This window comes from Argopecten irradians, chromosome 10, assembly GCF_041381155.1.
Source record: "Argopecten irradians isolate NY chromosome 10, Ai_NY, whole genome shotgun sequence".
NCBI classification, from domain to species: Eukaryota; Metazoa; Mollusca; class Bivalvia; order Pectinida; family Pectinidae; genus Argopecten; species Argopecten irradians.
Window position 1 is genome coordinate 38,562,076 of NC_091143.1, and position 20,922 is coordinate 38,582,997.

The 20,922-nt window shown below is 37.0% G+C and overlaps 1 protein-coding gene across 1 annotated transcript; it reads left to right on the plus strand.

The window, feature by feature from the left end:
* The first annotated feature begins 36 nt into the window (after nt 1-36).
* Nucleotides 37-20,414, plus strand: LOC138332698 (elongation factor-like GTPase 1). Its single transcript, XM_069280688.1, has 20 exons — nt 37-190; nt 668-768; nt 1,359-1,426; nt 1,739-1,823; nt 2,691-2,824; nt 3,320-3,457; nt 3,729-3,785; nt 4,413-4,451; nt 5,323-5,435; nt 5,817-6,020; nt 6,931-7,067; nt 7,506-7,628; nt 7,925-8,024; nt 8,424-8,550; nt 13,991-14,150; nt 14,778-14,909; nt 15,371-15,518; nt 16,135-17,111; nt 19,424-19,608; nt 20,164-20,414. The coding sequence occupies exons 2-20, from the start codon at nt 678-680 to the stop codon at nt 20,350-20,352; spliced, it is 3,207 nt and encodes a 1,068-aa protein (XP_069136789.1). The 5' UTR covers nt 37-190; nt 668-677; the 3' UTR covers nt 20,353-20,414.
* Nucleotides 20,415-20,922: the final 508 nt, after the last annotated feature.

Sequence of the window (20,922 nt, forward strand, 5' to 3'; positions counted from 1 at the left end):
ATAGCCACAGACCGGATATGAACATTCGATAATCTTCCTTTCCGCGAGGAAAACAGAACACATGTGTGTCGCAATGGGATGCAACCGCTGTTTGTCTCGATTTTCAATATAATTGTGATTTGTTTTATCCTTCGAAGATTAACAGACATCTTATAAAACAGCATTTTCGACCTTAGCGTCGAATCGTTTGGTAAATATTGCCCTGTTGTCCTTTTGAAGTCTGTTAGTTTCGGCCCATGATTGTCATGAATGATTCCTATCTGTGTTGTTCCCACTTACATGTTGTTCTCTACATGTATTACATGTAATAGTACTAATACAAGTCTCTTAACAAATTTAAAGATCTACTCATGGTATAACTTTCGACCATCTCAGTGACCTCTCTACCTTTTTCAGCCTAACTATATAGTATATACAGACTGATATGGGATAGGCCGATTAATTTAACCCTAAGCCCAAGTTAGAAAAATGGAGTCCTAAACTGGTAAAGTAAAATTATAAGGATTGATTTCTTAAGGCATTCAACATGAAAGATGGCTACGTAAAATGGAAAACAAAAAATACATGAAAATCGGGAAAAAATGGGTAAATATTTTTGGCCACATTAATAGGTATATATACATGTTGTTAATAACTTAATGTATTATTTTTTATAATTGCACTACAGATTAACCAAGATGAGGACAACTACTCCAGAAAAACTGGTCCAGCTCCAGAAAAACCCATCCAACATCCGAAACATTTGTATCCTGGCTCATGTTGATCATGGTAATTAATTATAAGGGATTGCTCATCAACAAGCAATAAATTTGACAAGATAATGAATGTTTAGACTTGATGGCAAACTGCCCTCCTCTTTGTAATTATTTTACAGTGTACAAATTTTTTTTTGTATTTATTGTATTTTATTTTTCCAAATTTTTATCAAACAGAATTAGATAACATATAAAGAAGATACAACTTTCATTCCTAACACATCTATTATGCAGTGTACATAATTTTACACATCGATTTAAGGAATAAGTGTACAATTTACTGTAATTCTTTTGCCAACTGGCTCAGTTTCATGAACATTCCCGAAAATATGCTTCATGGCTGACAAATGGTAATTTTTCTCTATCAAAAACAGGAGCTGACGAATTAGTAGTATTTTTCTTCAGTTACAAAAGTTACTTACTTTACACCATTAAAACCACCATTGAAAAGTTTGAGCTTCTAATCTTACTTCAGTTTTACTTTTATTCTGCCCCAAATGAACCTAAAAAAACACTTCCAGTTCCCCATCGGTGCTTATAGAGTGGAATATAATATCAGTACTTTCAAGTCATTTAAATCAATATTGTAATTGTGTTTTGAAGGAAAAACCACTCTTGCTGATGCTTTGGTGGCCAGTAATGGTATCATTTCACAGAGGATGGCTGGCAAGGTAATATTACACATAGTTATCTCCCCTTGTCAGATTACTGACAGACATAATATCAGTTTATACATGGTATATTTCAAATTAAAACAGCAAATTATGATTTCAAGCTGGTGTATTTGTTCATATTCACTTATTTTTTGTTGCACAAGAAATTACTGACTTGTAATATACATTTTGTTTTGAATTATTTTTTGTTGATAGTTATATAGGATTCTTAAAATAAAAAAAGAAGTTAAAATTTGATATTTTTGTCATAAGAACTACTTCTAATTTTGTATCTCAGCTATCAAAACTCTTTATTTTGTGTTCTATCAGTTGCGATATATGGATAGTAGAGAGGATGAACAGACACGTGGAATCACTATGAAATCCAGCGCTATATCCTTAGCTGTCCAGAAAGGTAACAACTCTATATATGTATCCTTCTCTATAACTCAAGTTTGTACATAACAGCAGTGGCCAAATGGGACTAATTCACATACCACGCGATACCTGATAACGTTTGTGTGGGACTATTGTTTCTATTGGTAATGTAATGACGTCATTTCAGAGGGAAAATTTCAAAGAGTTACATTTCATTATCACTGGAGATACTTATCCTGCACAAACGTTATCGGTTACGTATCTCATGGTAATTAGTTCCATAGTTAAAGATGTCTCCCTGTCTGCCACAAGCTTTCTGCCTTGGGTTGTGAGTTCTCTTGTAAGGATGTACTAGTATATTTATATGTCTCAGTTTGAAAGACTAATTACTATTAATTACAATTTGGTGATGACTTTGTTTGGTAATACATGTATATCTGTTTCTATGTACTAATCCAATTAGTTGGTTGCACTTTGATTGCCTTTTCAATAGTGTCCTGTTTTACCATTTTTATCCACTTTTTTATATGATTGTTGTGTTTTAACGGGGAAAAACATTTTATCATTCAAATCTCTTGAAACCCTTTCAAAAACATAGAAGGTGTTTTATAATAGAACACATTATTTTTTACCATAAAGTATGCTTTAAAAGCTGTACCAATGTTGATGTTTGTTTGGCCCTAAATGACCCAGACTAATTTGGTGGGCCGTTAAATAAATTAAAAAAAAAAAAAAACCCCAAAAAAAAAAAAAAAAAAAAAAACTCTGGGTACCAGACCAACACCGTTTAACAAATCTCCAAATAAAAGATAGATCTTTGCTTTGAAAAGTACATGATATAAAATATTGATAAAAATAAAATGTGAATTGAATTTGATGTCAAATCCCCGTGTTTATTTTACAGAAACACAGGAGTACCTCGTTAATCTGATAGACTCACCAGGTCACGTTGATTTCTCGAGTGAGGTGTCGACAGCTGTTCGTCTTTGTGATGGAGCTGTGGTTGTCGTAGACGTGGTGGAAGGAGTCTGCCCTCAGGTAGATTTCTTCATCAGCTTATTTTGTAATACATTGTAGTTTTGTTTGACCTGAAACACTTGCATTACTTTGTATATGCGGTTTGGATGTGTATTCCGTCTTTGCATATTACAGAGGTAGCTCCCTTGCGGGTAGGTATCGATTGTTACGTCATTATTTTGTGAGCACAATTCACGTCGTTTTCTCCGAAACGTATGACGTTACACTCGCAAACACATGACGTCACAATCAATACCTACCCGCAAGTGCAGATAACTCTGTAATATGCAAATTCGGAATACTAAAAATTTGCATAGGGATCGAGATTTTCCAATCAAATGCTACCTTGGTTTTAATTTCTGACACCTTTGTGAAGACTGAATGTGAGGTGGGACAGCATTGTTTCTTATTTAATTAGATTTACTTCTAACGTTTTTATGGAGATTGACTATAGATGTTGGTTGTGAAAGTGTTCTTGTGTTTAATTAATTCTGAGAGTTCATTGTATTTAACCAGACCCATGCAGTACTGAAACAGGCGTGGCTGGAAAACATCAAGCCGGTACTGGTCTTTAACAAGCTCGATAGGCTGATCATGGAACTGAAGATGGACCCACTGGAAGCTTTCTTTCATCTACAAGTTATTTTGGAACAGGTATTTAATACTGACTAATTGACCTAATTAGGACCCTGCTACAGAATCGTAACTAGTAGGCGATTACAAGTTCTTTATATTGGTTACGCTTGAGGATGTTTAGAATAAGCCATCATTCTAAAATTGCACGACATATATGTACCAAAGGGGTAATGCTACTCACACGCTGAGACACCTACCGTCTTTTGTTAGCTTCTCTCCCTCTTACAATTTTTTTTTTTGCACTTACAATAGTTACAGAAGCTGATTCCACTGAATTGATGTGTTTTAGGTAAACTTGGTGACCAATGAGCTGTTTACTACAGAGATTATGGCTAAGACTTCCAATGTAAGTACCTATACTGTCCTCTCTGGTATAACTTTATATATATATATTTGAAAAAAATTATACCTTTTACCGTTTTCGCTGTAATTAGTGCCCCTCCGTCTATAAGCGCCCCTCCCTTTTTCTGGAGAAATGATGAAGTTGTATAAACGCCCCCATCCCAAGAAAATAACCCTGTTTTACAAAATGTGATGCCTCTGTCACCAGCAATGTATCCCATATGGAGCCATATGGAGTCTTTTACATTTGGATCACAACATAATAATGCATCTCAAAGGACAAAAGGCATATGCATGTTTACTGTAACAGATCAATGTACCATGAGTACAGAAAGATTTAAAATATGGATGACTTTTTTGTCCGCAACTTACATTTTGGTCCACTAATAAGCAACCCCTTTGTTACAATTATTTAAGTGCCCTGGACGCTAATTACAGGAAATACGGTATACATAAATGATTTTTTCATAAATCTATGAAAATGTGACAACCCTAATGTCGTTGTTGTACGTTTGATGCATTAATCATGCAGTGTTAAAAACCATAAATATAATGTAATATCTGTATTGAGATGTTTGATGTATACCTTGCTTTATACCAATGAAGACAATCTACTCTAAGCTTTTCTTAGCAGATTGATGGCACAGGTCAGGAGTCAGAGGAAGCTGGGGTGAGAAATTCTAAGTCATATTGCAATTCATATCTACAGAGATGTGGTTCATATCTACAATGATGTAGTTCATATTTACAATGATGCAGTCCATATCTACAATGATGTAGTTCATATCAACAATGATGTAGTTCATATCAACAATGGTAGTTCACATCTACAATGATGTAGTTCACATCTACAATGATGTAGTTCACATCTACAATGATGTAGTTCACATCTACAATGATGTAGTTCACATCTACAATGATGTAGTTCACATCTACAATGATGTAGTTCACATCTACAATAATGTAGTTCACATCTACAATGATGTAGTTCACATCTACAATAATGTAGTTCACATTTACAATGATGTAGTTCACATTTACAATGATGAAGTTCACATCTACATGATGTAGTACCGGTATTTCACATCTACAATGATGTGTAGTTCACATCTACATTGATGTACCGGTATTTCACATCTACAATAATGTAGTTCACATTTACAATGATGTAGTTCACATTTACAATGATGAAGTTCACATCTACATTGATGTACCGGTATTTCACATCTACAATAATGTAGTTCACATCTACAATAATGTAGTTCACATTTACAATGATGTAGTTCACATTTACAATGATGTAGTTCACATCTACAATGATGTAGTTCACATCTACAATGATGTAGTTCACATCTACAATGATGTAGTTCACATCTACAATGATGAAGTTCACATCTACAATCATGAAGTTCACATCTACAATCATGAAGTTCACATCTACAATCATGAAGTTCACATCTACAATCATGAATTTCACACCTTCAGTGATGAACTATACCACCAAATAAGCATCACAACTTAATTTATATGTTTATTTACAGTCCCATGATTGGACAATACAGGCAGATGATGAAGAAGAGGAAAGGAACATATTCTTCTCTCCATCACAAGGCAATGTTGTTTTCGCCAGTGCATATGATGGCTGGGGTTTCACGTAAGTCGATAGAGAATGTCTGTTCAATAGAGATTTTCACAGTTGAATTAGAAATGTTGATCATTATTGATAGTGTGCCTTATAATGGAATACATGTAGCCTGAAAATAGTTATTTTGTTTAAGCATTATCTATCTACCATAGTAATGCTGGAGTTAAAGCAGTAATAGGCCTGGCACAAAGATTACGAGTTTAGACTTAGCCAATCACTGATAACATTACAAAAGTTCTTTCTTGGTTAGTTACAGCAAAAACTTAAGATTGTTTCATGATCCTGAAGCCAGGACTAGCAAAATTAAACCATCTTGGGTAAAAATTATCTCCATTGTCTTTGAATACAAATTAATATTAACACAAATTAGTTTCTCTTCATTTCCCACAGGCTCAACCATTTTGCTGACATGTTTTCAAAAAAGTTGGGAATCAAGAAAGAAGTACTACAGAAGACATTGTGGGGAGATTTTTACCTGAATAGTAAAACTAAACGTATTATGAAGGGTGCCCAGTCCAAGGTCAAAAAGCCATTGTTTGTACAGTTCATCCTAGAGAACATTTGGGCTGTGTACGAATCTGTGAGTGTTAAAAGGTAAGTGGAGATAACTCTTGTTTGTACATTTTATCGTGGAAAATATTTGGGTTGTGTAAGAGTCTGTGAGTGTTTAAAGGTAAGTGGAGATAACTCTTGTTTGCACAGTTCATCCTAGAGAACATTTGGGCTGTGAACGAGTCTGTGAGTGTTAAAAGGTTAGTGGGGATAACTCTTGTTTGTACAGTTGATTGTGGAGAACATTTCGGCTGTGTATGAGTCTGTGAGTGTTAAAAGGTAAGTGGAGATAACTCTTGTTTGTACAGTTGATCGTGGAGAACATTTGGGCTGTGTACGAATCTGTGAGTGTTAAAAGGTAAGTGGAGATAACTCTTGTTTGTACAGTTGATCGTGGAGAACATTTGGGCTGTGTACGAATCTGTGAGTGTTAAAAGGTAAGTGGAGATAACTCTTGTTTGTACAGTTGATCGTGGAGAACATTTGGGCTGTGTACGAATCTGTGAGTGTTAAAAGGTAAGTGGAGATAACTCTTGTTTGTACAGTTGATCGTTGAGAACATTTGGGCTGTGTATGAATCTGTGAGTGTTAAAAGTTAAGTGGAGATAACTCTTGTTTGTACAGTTGATCATGGGGAACATTTGGGCTGTGTACGACTTTGTGATTGTTAAAAGGTAAGTGGAGATAACTCTTGTTTGTACAGTTGATCGTGGAAAACATTTGGGCTGTGTACGAATCAGTGAGTGTTAAAATGTAAGTGGATATAACTCTTGTTTGTACAGTTGATCATGGAGAACATTTGGGCTGTGTACGAGTCTGTGAGTAGAGATAATGACATTTCTAGGCTAGCCTCAATCTTTCCTCCACCAGTAAACATGTTTTGTCCACTAAATGTGATATAAACCAAGCCCAATGTTTGATTGTTGATGATATTTCTCTACATTGTTGACAGAGATGTAGTAATGACTGAGAAGATTGTTAAGTCACTGGACCTGAACATCTTGCCGCGAGATATGAGACACAATGACCCGCGGGTGAAGCTACAAGCTATAATGGGGCAGTGGCTGAGTGTGTCTAGAGCTGTCTTAGGTAAGGATCATAGAGGCTGGTATTTCACTCCTTTGGTGTGAGAAAGGAGAAATTCAAACAGAGTGCATCTGCCTTGGGGTGAGACATTTGAATCTCAACTGGAGGGGCATCTCCCTTGAGTGAGAAATGCCAATCTCCACTTGCATAATATGATCTTTGATTTTGTTGATATTATCAATGTGGATAATAGAATTAAACATTTTACAATATTGGGTAAAACACATACAAATAGCCTGAGTGCCACCAAAATGTACACACAGAACTGTGAATTAAAACTTAGTCTTAATTGTAGAATTATATCTTGGTAAAATGTAGAAAAAAAACCACGTAAAAACACGAAACACAGTGAACGACAAATAAGTAGTTTAAAGCATTCTAGTGTATAAAGTTTGTTTAAGCATGCTAGTATATAAATAGAAACACTTTGTTACCCATCAGACGTAGTGGTGGACAAGCTACCATCTCCGTTAGAAATCTCCGAGGACCGTGTAGAGAAACTGATGTGCTCTCAAGGTCAAAGCTTCCTGTCATTTCCCAAGGCCACACAGCAACTCAAGGAAGGTAAGGTCAAGGTGTTGAAAAGTACAATTTATATAAGGACATCTGTTACACATTCAGTGAATGTTTCATTTTGGATGTCTGTGTATACGTTCGTTAGACAATGTACTGTATTAATCCGGATATTACAGCAATAATCCTTATCCCCTTTCTATCAAGTGTTTTAGAACAAAGGACAAATAATACACATCTAGTGTTTTCGTTTGCTACTTTAAACAGCATTGGCAAAATATTTTGAAAATTTACTTTCTTTTAATATTTTATGTTGAAACTTTATGTATGAAACTGTACCATTTCAGCTTTTGTTGCCTGTAGTACAAGTGATAACAGCCCCGTGATATTGTTTGTATCTAAAATGTTTCCAGTAGAGAGAAAGATGTTACCACAATTCAAACAAAGGTAGGTGTTTATGCCAGTCATTGGGCCATTCAAACCAAGTGTTTTTGTATTTCTATCAAAGAAATTCTCTAATTATTGGGAAGTTTTTATGTTGATTCAAAAACTTTTATTCGAGTTTAATCATATTGGAGAAAGATTTAGTTTTAATTTGATCAAAGTATTTGAAAACAAATTTTGATTACATGCATATTGAATATGATTTAGTTTGAATTTGATCAAAGTTTTTGAAAAACAATTTTATTGGAAACTTTCTGACTTTTTCATAAAAAAAATTGCAGAACCAAAAAGTGAATAATGTTTTAGCCTTATTAGTAATGACTGGTTAAAACTTTATGATGTATCCAGTTACAAAATTACCAGAGATAGATGAAATATGCTGTCCTTTCCTTTAATCATTAGGCCACTCACTGAGACAGAAATACAACAACGACGGGAGCAAGCCAGGCAGCGCCATCTGGAGAAAATGTCTGCTAACTCAAATGTAGTTGATGAGAAGGTGGTCGACAAAGATGGTAAGTCCTTGTGCTGATGTTGGGTTGGCTGTCTGTCCATCTGTCTGTCTGTATAGACACAACGTTGTGTGGCAAACTCCTCCTAAACTACTTGACAGATTTTGATAAAATTTGGTACACAGATCCATTATACAAAGGGGAGTTGAATACACTCAACACTCTGCAATTTCCTTTATTAATGGACTAAATTTGTGAAGCGGGGGGTATTATTCGGCCATTCTGGCCACAGTTCTACAAATGCAAAAACATCATAAAATTTTGGTTTTCGTCCACAGATAAGCCGCACTGGTGTATAAGCCGCACTCTCGATTTTCAGGGAAAAAATTCATGGCTTATACTCCGGAAAATATAGAAGTTTGTTTAGAAGTACTTGCATGCAATATAAAAGACAAAGTTTAGAGAGGTCTATATGGTATCAAATAAGTATATAGAACACAGTTAGTCATTGACCAGGAGATATATCTAGGTCTACAAAACTCAGAATGAGTTACTCATTGACCAGGAGATATGTCTAGGTCTACAAAACTCAGAATGAGTTACTCATTGACCAAGAGATATGTCTAGGTCTACAAAACTCAGAATGAGTTACTCATTGACCAGGAGATATGTCTAGGTCTACAAAACTCAGAATGAGTTACTCATTGACCAGGAGATATATCTAGGTCTACAAAACTCAGAATGAGTTACTCATTGACCAGGAGATATATCTAGGTCTACAAAACTCGGAATGAGTTACTCATTGACCAGGAGATATATCTAGGTCTACAAAACTCAGAATGAGTTACTCATTGACCAGGAGATATATCTAGGTCTACAAAACTCAGAATGAGTTACTCATTGACCAGGAGATATATCTAGGTCTACTAAACTCGGAATGAGTTACTCATTGACCAGGAGATATATCTAGGTCTACAAAACTCGGAATGAGTTACTCATTGACCAGGAGATATGTCTAGGTCTACTAAACTCGGAATGAGTTACTCATTGACCAGGAGATATATCTAGGTCTACAAAACTCGGAATGAGTTACTCATTGACCAGGAGATATATCTAGGTCTACAAAACTCGAATATGAGTTACTCATTGACCAGGAGATATATCTAGGTCTACAAAACTTTGATTGATGTGGATTAATGAGTTACTGCACATTATTGACCAGGAGATAGATATCTAGGTCCACAATGCAACTCGGAATGAGTTACTCATTGACCAGAGACCGATATCTAGGTCTATCAAAATAGGAATGAGTTATCGCTCCACTGACCAGGGAGGATATAGTCTAGGTCTTACAAAACTCGGAATGAGTTACTCATTGACCAGGAGATATGTCTTGCTACTGGACTTGGAAAATGACCTGGGGATTCACAGGTAGGCAAAATACAGGAGAGTCCTAATTATGACACCTCAACTGGTAGGGTCAAAGCCCAGGTAATTCTGAGTTACTCCACAGACCAGGTCCTATATCTAGGTACATAGAATGTTTTAAAAAAAGTCAACTCAAAGAATAGAAGAGATTTGACCATTGTACTTGTAGGTCTAAAAACAAGGAGATTGTCCTAATCTTGACCCTTACTTACTGGAATTTAAACAAAGGTCTAGGGTCTACAACTTGTCCGATCCCTTACTGGTAGACACAAAATGACCAGGAGGTCCTAATCTTGACCCCTTTACTGGTAGGACAAAACAAGGATGTTAGGTCCTAATCTTGACCCCTTACTGGTAGACAAAACAAGGATGTTAGGTCCTAATCTTGACCCCTTACTGGTAGACAAAACAAGGATGTTAGGTCCTAATCTTGACCCCTTACTGGTAGACAAAACAAGGATGTTAGGTCCTAATCTTGAACCCCTTACTGGTAGACAAAACAAAGGTGTTAGGTCCTAATCTTGATCCCTTTACTGGTGACAAAACAAGGGTGTTAGGTCCTAATCTTGACCTTTTACTGGTAACAAAACAAGGATGTTAGGTCCTAATCTTGACCCCTTACTGGTAGGACACAAAACAAGGTATGTTAGGTCCTAATCTTGACCCCTTACTGGTAGACAAAACAAGGATGTTAGGTCCTAATCTTGACCCCTTACTGGTAGACAAAACAAGGATGTTAGGTCCTAATCTTGACCCTTTACTGGTAGACAAAACAAGGATGTTAGGTCCTAATCTTGACCCCTTACTGGTAGACAAAACAAGGATGTGTTAGGTCCTAATCTTGACCCCTTACTGGTAGACAAAACAAGGGTGTTAGGTCCTAATCTTGACCCCCTTACTGGTAGACAAAACAAGGATGTTAGGTCCTAATCTTGACCCCTTACTGGTAGGCAAAAACAAGGATGTTAGGTCCTAATCTTGACCCCTTTACTGGTAGACAAAACAAGGATGTTAGGTCCTAATCTTGACCCTTTACTGGTAGACAAAACAAGGATGTTAGGTCCTAATCTTGACCCTTTACTGGTAGGCAAAACAAGGATGTTAGGTCCTAATCTTGACCCCTTACTGGTAGGCAAAACAAGGATGTTAGGTCCTAATCTTGACCCCTTACTGGTAGACAAAACAAGGATGTTAGGTCCTAATCTTGACCCCTTACTGGTAGACAAAACAAGGTGTTAGGTCCTAATCTTGACCCCTTACTGGTAGAACAAAACAAAGGATGTTAGGTCCTAATCTTGACCCTTACTGGTAGGCAAAAACAAGGGTGTTAGGTCCTAATCTTGACCCCTTACTGGTAGGCAAAACAAGGATGTTAGGTCCTAATCTTGACCCCTTACTGGTGGGCAAAACAAGGATGTTAGGTCCTAATCTTGACCCCTTACTGGTAGGCAAAAACAAAGGATGTTAGGTCCTAATCTTGACCCCTTACTGGTAGACAAAACAAGGATGTTAGGTCCTAATCTTGACCCTTACTGGTAGGCAAAAACAAGGATGTTAGGTCCTAATCTTGACCCTTTACTGGTAGGCAAAACAAAGGATGTTAGGTCCTAATCTTGACCCTTTACTGGTAGACAAAACAAGGGTGTTAGGTCCTAATCTTGACCCCTTACTGGTAGGCAAAACAAGGGTGTTAGGTCCTAATCTTGACCCCTTACTGGTAGACAAAACAAGGATGTTAGGTCCTAATCTTGACCCCTTACTGGTAGACAAAACAAGGATGTTAGGTCCTAATCTTGACCCCTTACTGGTAGACAAAACAAGGATGTTAGGTCCTAATCTTGACCCCTTACTGGTAGACAAAACAAGGATGTTAGGTCCTAATCTTGACCCCTTACTGGTAGGCAAAACAAGGATGTTAGGTCCTAATCTTGACCCCTTACTGGTAGGCAAAACAAGGATGTTAGGTCCTAATCTTGACCCCTTACTGGTAGGCAAAACAAGGGATGTTAGGTCCTAATCTTGACCCCTTACTGGTAGGCAAAACAAAGGATGTTAGGTCCTAATCTTGACCCTTTACTGGTAGACAAAACAAGGATGTTAGGTCCTAATCTTGACCCCTTACTGGTAGGCAAAACAAAGATGTTAGGTCCTAATCTTGACCCCTTACTGGTAGACAAAACAAGGATGTTAGGTCCTAATCTTGACCCCTTACTGGTAGACAAAACAAGGATGTTAGGTCCTAATCTTGACCCCTTACTGGTAGGCAAAACAAGGATGTTAGGTCCTAATCTTGACCCCTTACTGGTAGACAAAACAAGATGTTAGGTCCTAATCTTGACCCCTTACTGGTAGGCAAAACAAGGGTGTTAGGTCCTAATCTTGACCCCTTACTGGTAGACAAAACAAGGATGTTAGGTCCTAATCTTGACCCTTTACTGGTAGACAAAACAAGGATGTTAGGTCCTAATCTTGACCCCTTACTGGTAGACAAAACAAGGATGTTAGGTCCTAATCTTGACCCTTTACTGGTAGACAAAACAAGGATGTTAGGTCCTAATCTTGACCCCTTACTGGTAGACAAAACAAGGATGTTAGGTCCTAATCTTGACCCCTTACTGGTAGGCAAAACAAGGATGTTAGGTCCTAATCTTGACCCTTACTGTGTAGACAAAAAACAAGGATGTTAGGTCCTAATCTTGATCCCTTTACTGGTAGGCAAAACAAGGATGTTAGGTCCTAATCTTGACCCCCTTACTGGTAGACAAAACAAAGGATGTTAGGTCCTAAATCTTGACCCTTTACTGGTAGACAAAACAAGGATGTTAGGTCCTAATCTTGACCCCTTACTGGTAGGCAAAACAAGGATGTTAGGTCCTAATCTTGACCCCTTACTGGTAGACAAAACAAGGATGTTAGGTCCTAATCTTGACCCCCTTACTGGTGGGCAAAACAAGGATGTTAGGTCCTAATCTTGACCCCTTACTGGTAGACAAAACAAGGATGTTAGGTCCTAATCTTGACCCCTTACTGGTAGACAAAACAAGGATGTTAGGTCCTAATCTTGACCCTTTACTGGTAGGCAAAACAAAGGTGTTAGGTCCTAATCTTGACCCCTTACTGGTAGGACAAAACAAGGGTGTGTTAGGTCCTAATCTTGACCCCTTACTGGTAGGCAAAACAAGGGTGTTAGGTCCTAATCTTGACCCCTTACTGGTAGACAAAAACAAGGATGTTAGGTCCTAATCTTGACCCTTTACTGGTAGACAAAACAAGGGTGTTAGGTCCAAATCTTGACCCTTACTGGTAGCAAAACAAGGATGTTAGGTCCTAATCTTGACCCCTTACTGGTAGACAAAACAAAGGTGTTAGGTCCTAATCTTGACCCCTTACTGGTAGGCAAAACAAGGATGTTAGGTCCTAACCTTGACCCCTTACTGGTAGACAAAACAAGGGTGTCGCAATCAAAACATAATAAAGCATGATTGTCTTGGTAAACATGTCATAATAGAGCCTTTCTTATAGAAATGAAATTAAAAATCTCTTATTATTTCTGTAAATACTAGTTATGGTATAATACAAAGCCTAAATGCTTGTGACAAATCAAATTATTGAACTCATTTAAAAAAGATGCTCCACCGCCGACAGAGCATAAATGATACCCAAAATTTGAAACAATAATTGGTGTTTAATCGTGTATATATATGTCATTATTAACACAAAACATAATTTAAAAAAAAATTATTTTGCTTTGGCGCATGTGCAATCAGTACTGTATTTCATATAGGGACATAGTGCCACAGATTTTTTTTTCGGGATCCAATTAATTATTTCTAATATTTTTATCTTAAAGCAACATTAGAAGCTCAAACTTTTCATTGGTGGTAATGGTGTAAAGTAAGTAACTTTTGAAACTGAAGAAAAATACTAAAATTGCCTTCTCCTGGTTTTGATAGAGGAAAATTACTACCCATTTGTCAGCGGTGGAGCGTCTTTAAGAATTTATGATATATGTAGGGACTCATGTTAGATACTCTACACTATATTTTGTGGTAAGAACCTTTATCTAGATGTGTGTAATCTATGACACAGGTTGTAGAAGGAGCTGTTCGTGTCGGGCAGTCTGTGGACACGACCTCTGGGGCTCAGGGAACACGATCACAGCTTTCTCGGGTGTCGGACCTGTTTCTGTTCTATTTATGGGCGAGAAAATTGGAACACATGGATGAGATCCCCGCCGGGAACATACTGGGTTGGTATTGAATCATTTTATATGGCCAAGTACAATATTCAGTGTCTTTGCATATTGATAGAGTTATCTCCCTTAATCGGGTAGGTTTCAAATGCCATTAGTGCCTCATTATTTATTTTAAAAAAAAAAGCCGCGCACACAACTCATGCTCGTTTTCTCTGAAAAGTATAATGTTATCGTCTGAAAACACATGATGTTTACACAATGAACAATACCCACCCCACAAGGGTAGATAACTCTGTAATATGCAAAAATCAAAAAAGTAACTTTTGAAATGAGTCAGTAACATACATGTTTTAGGACTTCTGTGTTACTAAAAACCGCTGTGAACCAATTCATTCTTCTTGTGCAATTAAATTCACATGTGTTAAAAATAATTGAAAAAATCAATAGTTGTGAATGAATACATTTTATGCTATAATGCCAGTAGATGATGAAATTCAATTGCTATGAAAAATTTTATGACTCCCAGAAATAAATTTGTTTAATGTTATTTGATCAAAGAAATGCTCTGTTCTGAACTGAAGGGGTAAAGCATAAAATACTGTTAAACCAGCCCTTTGTATAATCTGCTATCATAAAAAGTTCTACAATTGAAGTTTAATATTCAATGTTACATGTGTTCAGGATTAGGTGGACTGGAAAACCACATCCTAAAGTCGGGGACCGTGTCCAGTACGGTCATGTGTCCAGCCTTCACTGACCTCTACTTCGATGCTTCACCTATTGTGAGAGTGGCTCTAGAACCCAAACATGCTGGTAGGTATCAAAAACTGACCACATGCTGTCTATATAATGAAAAAAACATTGATTTATTTTATAATTTCAAGGCTAATTGATAACATGAAGTGATGTTAAAATCAAAAATTGTTATCATAAGGTATGTACAAGAATTGAGTCTGGTGTAGAGGATATATATTATCCTGTACCAGAAATCTATATTTAGATATCATTAGTATAATATTTCTTTTGTATGAAAAGTGGGAGTGCTAAATGGTCAATAATATATTTTCATTAGTTATAATTTGAATTTATTTTTATCATAAAGTGTAGTTTGGTTGTTTCTCTTTTTTCAACTCTCCAATGATGAATTATTTTACTAAGTTTTCCACTTGATTTGACCATAATGTTTTGACATTGATGTGTCCTTGCTATTACTTTGGTATGACTTTGAAATGACCTTGACCTTGATATGACCTTAATTTACCCTATGTCTACAGGTGAAATGGGACACTTGGTGCGGGGACTGAAGCTTCTGAACCAGGCTGATCCGTGTGTTCAGGTGTTGGTTCAGGAGACGGGTGAACACGTCATTATTACAGCCGGTGAAGTTCATTTACAGCGATGTCTGGACGACCTTAGACAGAGGTCAGTTTATCTTTCTATTCCGTCTTTGCATATTACAGAGTTAGCTACCTTGCGGGAAGGTATCGATTGTTACATCATTATTTTGTGAGCGCAATTCACGTTGTTTTCTCCGAAAATATGATGTTAGGCACGCAAACTCATGATGGCACAATTCAATATATCTACATGCAAGGGCAGATAACTCTGTGATATGCAAATACATAATATATTAATGGAGTGATAAATCACATATGGTACAGCTGTGATTCAAGAAGTTCAAAGTGAAATTTCAATGGTTTTAAATTTTCACAATCTAGCTTTCAGGATATGTATGTTTCAATTATTTGAAAAAAAATTGCTGATAAAATGTTCGCAATTATAGCAATAAAGGAAAATGGTATGGTATTTCTAATTTAAAAAAAGCCATGTACAAATATGTATGAAATAGTCGGAATTGAACATGTACCCAGTGGTATAGGTAATTTAACTCCTAGAATGTGATTCTGTGTTCTACATAAAAATTTGGTTGCAACTGAAAAAATCCTCATCACATAAAGATTAATCACTACACAATATTTAGTAAAGAGTGGAATATATAATATGTGTATTGATAATTATTATCTTTTTACTGTTTCAGGTATGCTAACATTGAACTGCACGCCTCATCACCAATAGTACCATTCAGAGAAACCATCATTAATCCTCCAAAAATGGACATGGTCAATGAAGTCATTCAAGATCAGCCAATCAAAACAGCTAAGACAAAGGAGTTTGAGGATGATGAGGAAGTGATTGAGACAGGATTGGTTGAGACCTATACGACCAATCAGAAGTGCTGTATCAGAATACGAGCATTGCCTCTACCTGATGCAGTTACAAACTTGCTAGAGGAACACGTAAAACTTCTGCAAACTCTCAACAGATTTAACAAAGCTAAAATTTATGGACAAAGCAGCGATGTTAAGGATACAGTTTTAGAGGCTCTCAATAATCTAAAATCTAGCATAGATAAAGCTTTCACAGAAGAAGGTAAATCATGGGCAGGCTTTGTAGAAAAGATCTGGGCATTTGGACCAAAGAGGGTCGGACCAAACTTGCTGGTGAATCAGGTAGAAGGATACAACAGACCCTCAGTGTGGGACTTTAAAGGCTCCGAGAGAGTCTTCAGGGACTTTGATAATAGTATAATCAGTGGATTCCAGATGGCAACCCTCGCTGGTCCGTTATGTGAGGAACCAATACGTGGTGTATGTTTTGTGATAGAGAAGTGGGAATACAGTGACATGTCTTATGCTCGACTAGCTAGGCTTAGTGAATCTGAAAGTGAGTCAAAGTTAAATGAAGATGATAGTGTAGCACTCAGTAGCTCTTTAGAAAAGTCCGCAATTATAGAGGAGGAAGACGAGAAATGCGATGACAGTGATCAAGACAAGGATTCGTCTGAGGAGGTAAAGGATATTGTCAAAACACAGAGGAGAAAGGAGTATGGACCATTTTCAGGACAGATTATTTCCTGTGTGATAGCAGGATGTAGGAAAGCATTCCAGACACGACCGCAGAGACTCATGGTAGCCATGTATAAATGTAACATACAGGCCACCTCTGATGTATTAGGTGAGTACAGGGGCCATGTATAAATATAACATACAGGCCACCTCTGATGTATTAGGTGAGTATGGGGGCCATGTATAAATGTAACATACATGCCACCTCTGATGTATTAGGTGAGTACAGGGGCCATGTATAAATGTAACATACAGGCCACCTCTGATGTATTAGGTGAGTACAGGGGCCATGTATAAATGTAACATACAGGCCACCTCTGATGTATTAGGTGAGTACAGGTGTCATGTATAAATGTAACATACAGGCCACCTCTGATGTATTAGGTGAGTACAGGGGTCATGTATAAATGTAACATACAGACCACCTCTGATGTATTTAGGTGAGTACAGGGGTCATGTATAAATGTAACATACAGGCCACCTCTGATGTATTAGGTGAGTACAGGGGTCATGTATAAATGTAACATACAGGCCACCTCTGATGTATTAGGTGAGTACAGGGGTCATGTATAAATGTAACATACAGGCCACCTCTGTTGTATTAGGTGAGTACAGGGGTCATGTATAAATGTAACATACAGGCCACCTCTGATGTATTAGGTGAGTACAGGGGTCATGTATAAATGTAACATACAGGCCACCTCTGATGTATTAGGTGAGTACAGGGGTCATGTATAAATGTAACATACAGGCCACCTCTGATGTATTAGGTGAGTACAGGGGCCATGTATAAATGTAACATACAGGCCACCTCTGATGTATTAGGTGAGTACAGGGGCCATGTATAAATGTAACATACAGGCCACCTCTGATGTATTAGTGAGTACAGGGGTCATGTATAAATGTAACATACAGGCCACCTCTGATGTATTAGGTGAGTACAGGGGTCATGTAATAAATGTAACATACAGGCCACCTCTGATGTATTAGTGAGTACAGGGGCCATGTATAAATGTAACATACAGGCCACCTCTGATGTATTAGGTGAGTACAGGGGCCATGTATAAATGTAACATACAGGCCACCTCTGATGTATTAGGTGAGTACAGGGGCCATGTATAAATGTAACATACAGGCCACCTCTGATGTATTAGGTGAGTACAGGGCCCATGTATAAATGTAACATACAGGCCACCTCTGATGTATTAGGTGAGTACAGGGCCATGTATAAATGTAACATACAGGCCACCTCTGTTGTATTAGGTGAGTACAGGGGTCATGTATAAATGTAACATACAGGCCACCTCTGATGTATTAGGTGAGTACAGGGTCATGTATAAATGTAATATACAGGCCACCTCTGATGTATTAGGTGAGTACGGGTGTCATGTATAAATGTAACATACAGGCCACCTCTGATGTATTAGGTGAGTACAGGGGCCATGTATAAATGTAACATACAGGCCACCTCTGATGTATTAGGTGAGTACAGGGGCCATGTATAAATGTAACATACAGGCCACCTCTGATGTATTAGGTGAGTACAGGGGTCATGTATAAATGTAACATACAGGCCACCTCTGATGTATTAGGTGAGTACAGGGGTCATGTATAAATGTAATATACAGGCCACCTCTGATGTATTAGGTGAGTACGGGTGTCATGTAAAAAATGTAACATACAGGCCACCTCTGATGTATTAGGTGAGTACAGGGGCCATGTATAAATGTAACATACAGGCCACCTCTGATGTATTAGGTGAGTACAGGGGCCATGTATAAATGTAACATACAGGCCACCTCTGATGTATTAGGTGAGTACAGGGGCCATGTATAAATGTAACATACAGGCCACCTCTGATGTATTAGGTGAGTACAGGGGTCATGTATAAATGTAACATACAGGCCACCTCTGATGTATTAGGTGAGTACAGGGGTCATGTATAAATGTAACATACAGGCCACCTCTGATGTATTAGGTGAGTACAGGGGTCATGTATAAATTCAACATGCTGGCTGTACTAAGGTGGCCAAAATATCTCAGATTTTGATAAATTTGGTACACAGAACCCTGACATAAGGGGGAGTTGAGTGAACTATATAGGGTTCTGCAATGTCCCTTATTAATGGAGTTATTACTAAACTTGTGCAGCGGAGGTATTAGTCGGCCACTCTAGTGACAGTTCTAGCTTTTAATCAGTTTATTTCCTGATGAATGTTTTTTTTTTCACAGATCATGACTTTTTCATAACTGCATTATCTGTGAAGTAACAAGGCAAAGATCATCCTCTTTTGATAGCCATGTTGGAAAATTTTAATTTGAAATTTGATATGAAGATAAAAATTGACCCTTTTAATGTAATATCAGATTGTATGATCTATAAAAGGATATTTTGTGTATACTGCTGTTGTTGTTTTCCAGGTAAGCTGTATGCAGTGCTAGGGAAGAGGAACGGAAGTATACTGGAGGGCGATATGACCGAGGGCTCCCAGATCTTCAATGTAGTGGCCACCCTCCCCGTCATAGAGAGCTTTGGGTTTGCTGAGAACATCAGGAAGAAAACCAGTGGACTGGCAAGTCCTCAGCTGGTGTTTAGTCATTGGCAGGTCAGTGAATCAAAACTTTATATAATATATACATGTAGCATTTTACATTATAATTTCCCGTTTTAAAGTTATATGTACCATATTTTTCATACTCACGAATCAAGATTCATCACCAAAAGTTACCAACATCTTGAGAATAACAGTTCTTTTAATGCATTGGTTTTCATTTACACGTACAAATACATGTAAGAGCTACATCTAAAGTGAAGAGAAATTTGTACATACTGTCAGACAATGAAGCCAAAATGTGGTCTACAACTTCATTGAATATTTATACAGTGTTATTAGAAATTGTTCAGTGATTTATGCAGGAATATTTCCATCTAAACATGAATAAGGCATAAAAACAACCATTTTACAGCACATAATTTCTGTGTTGTAACTATTGTTTATAAGTCATCTGAAACCATTGAATGATTTTCACAGCTTTATAATAATAATTCATCAAATCTTATGGTTTTCGATAGATTAATGAAGAAAACATAACATGTCAAAATTTTCAGCCAGTTACAGCACACATAACTTTATTAATGATTTGCGTTTTGGTTGTTATAGGTTTTGGACGTTGATCCATTCTGGGTTCCAACAACAGAGGAAGAATACTTACACTTCGGTGAGAAGGCTGACTCCGATAATAAGGCTCGGCAGTATGTCAATGCCGTGAGGAAACGAAAGGGACTAAAAGTCGACGAGAAGATTGTGGAACATGCAGAGAAACAGAGAACACTAACAAAGAATAAATAAAAGTCCAATTCATAGAATAAAAGCTGTTCTTCAAGGATGGCATTATCTAGGTCTGAATTTAGGATCATTTAGGATCATAATTTAAATGTTCATTTTATTGTGTTTTTCATTGTTACCACACAATTTGAGTATTTGGTGATATGTAGTAACCTGTGCCTAAATCTGAATTGATATTTGTTAAATATAAATCATTTTTACGCATAATTGAATAACTACTATTGTTGTTGACACGTAATAATTTATGCAATAAAATATTTTAGACTGTCATAGAATATTGTACTTGTGTTTTGTGAAGCTACTCTTGTTATGGTCAGGGCCTTGAAAATAAGGGAGATAACTCAGTCATGTGATTTAGGGAAATATCTTATTGCATGCATCAATTTGAATTACAGTGATAACAGTATGGAATTTTCCAAAAAACATGTTGCAAGGGAGATAACTCACTTTCTAGTTTGTAAAACACTATTATAAATGCAAGGGCAAATGCTTTTTCTCTTGGTTCCTTACTATGCAAATTGCAGTTTGATACCAATTGAACAACAATATGGTGATCAGATAACCATCTTGGAT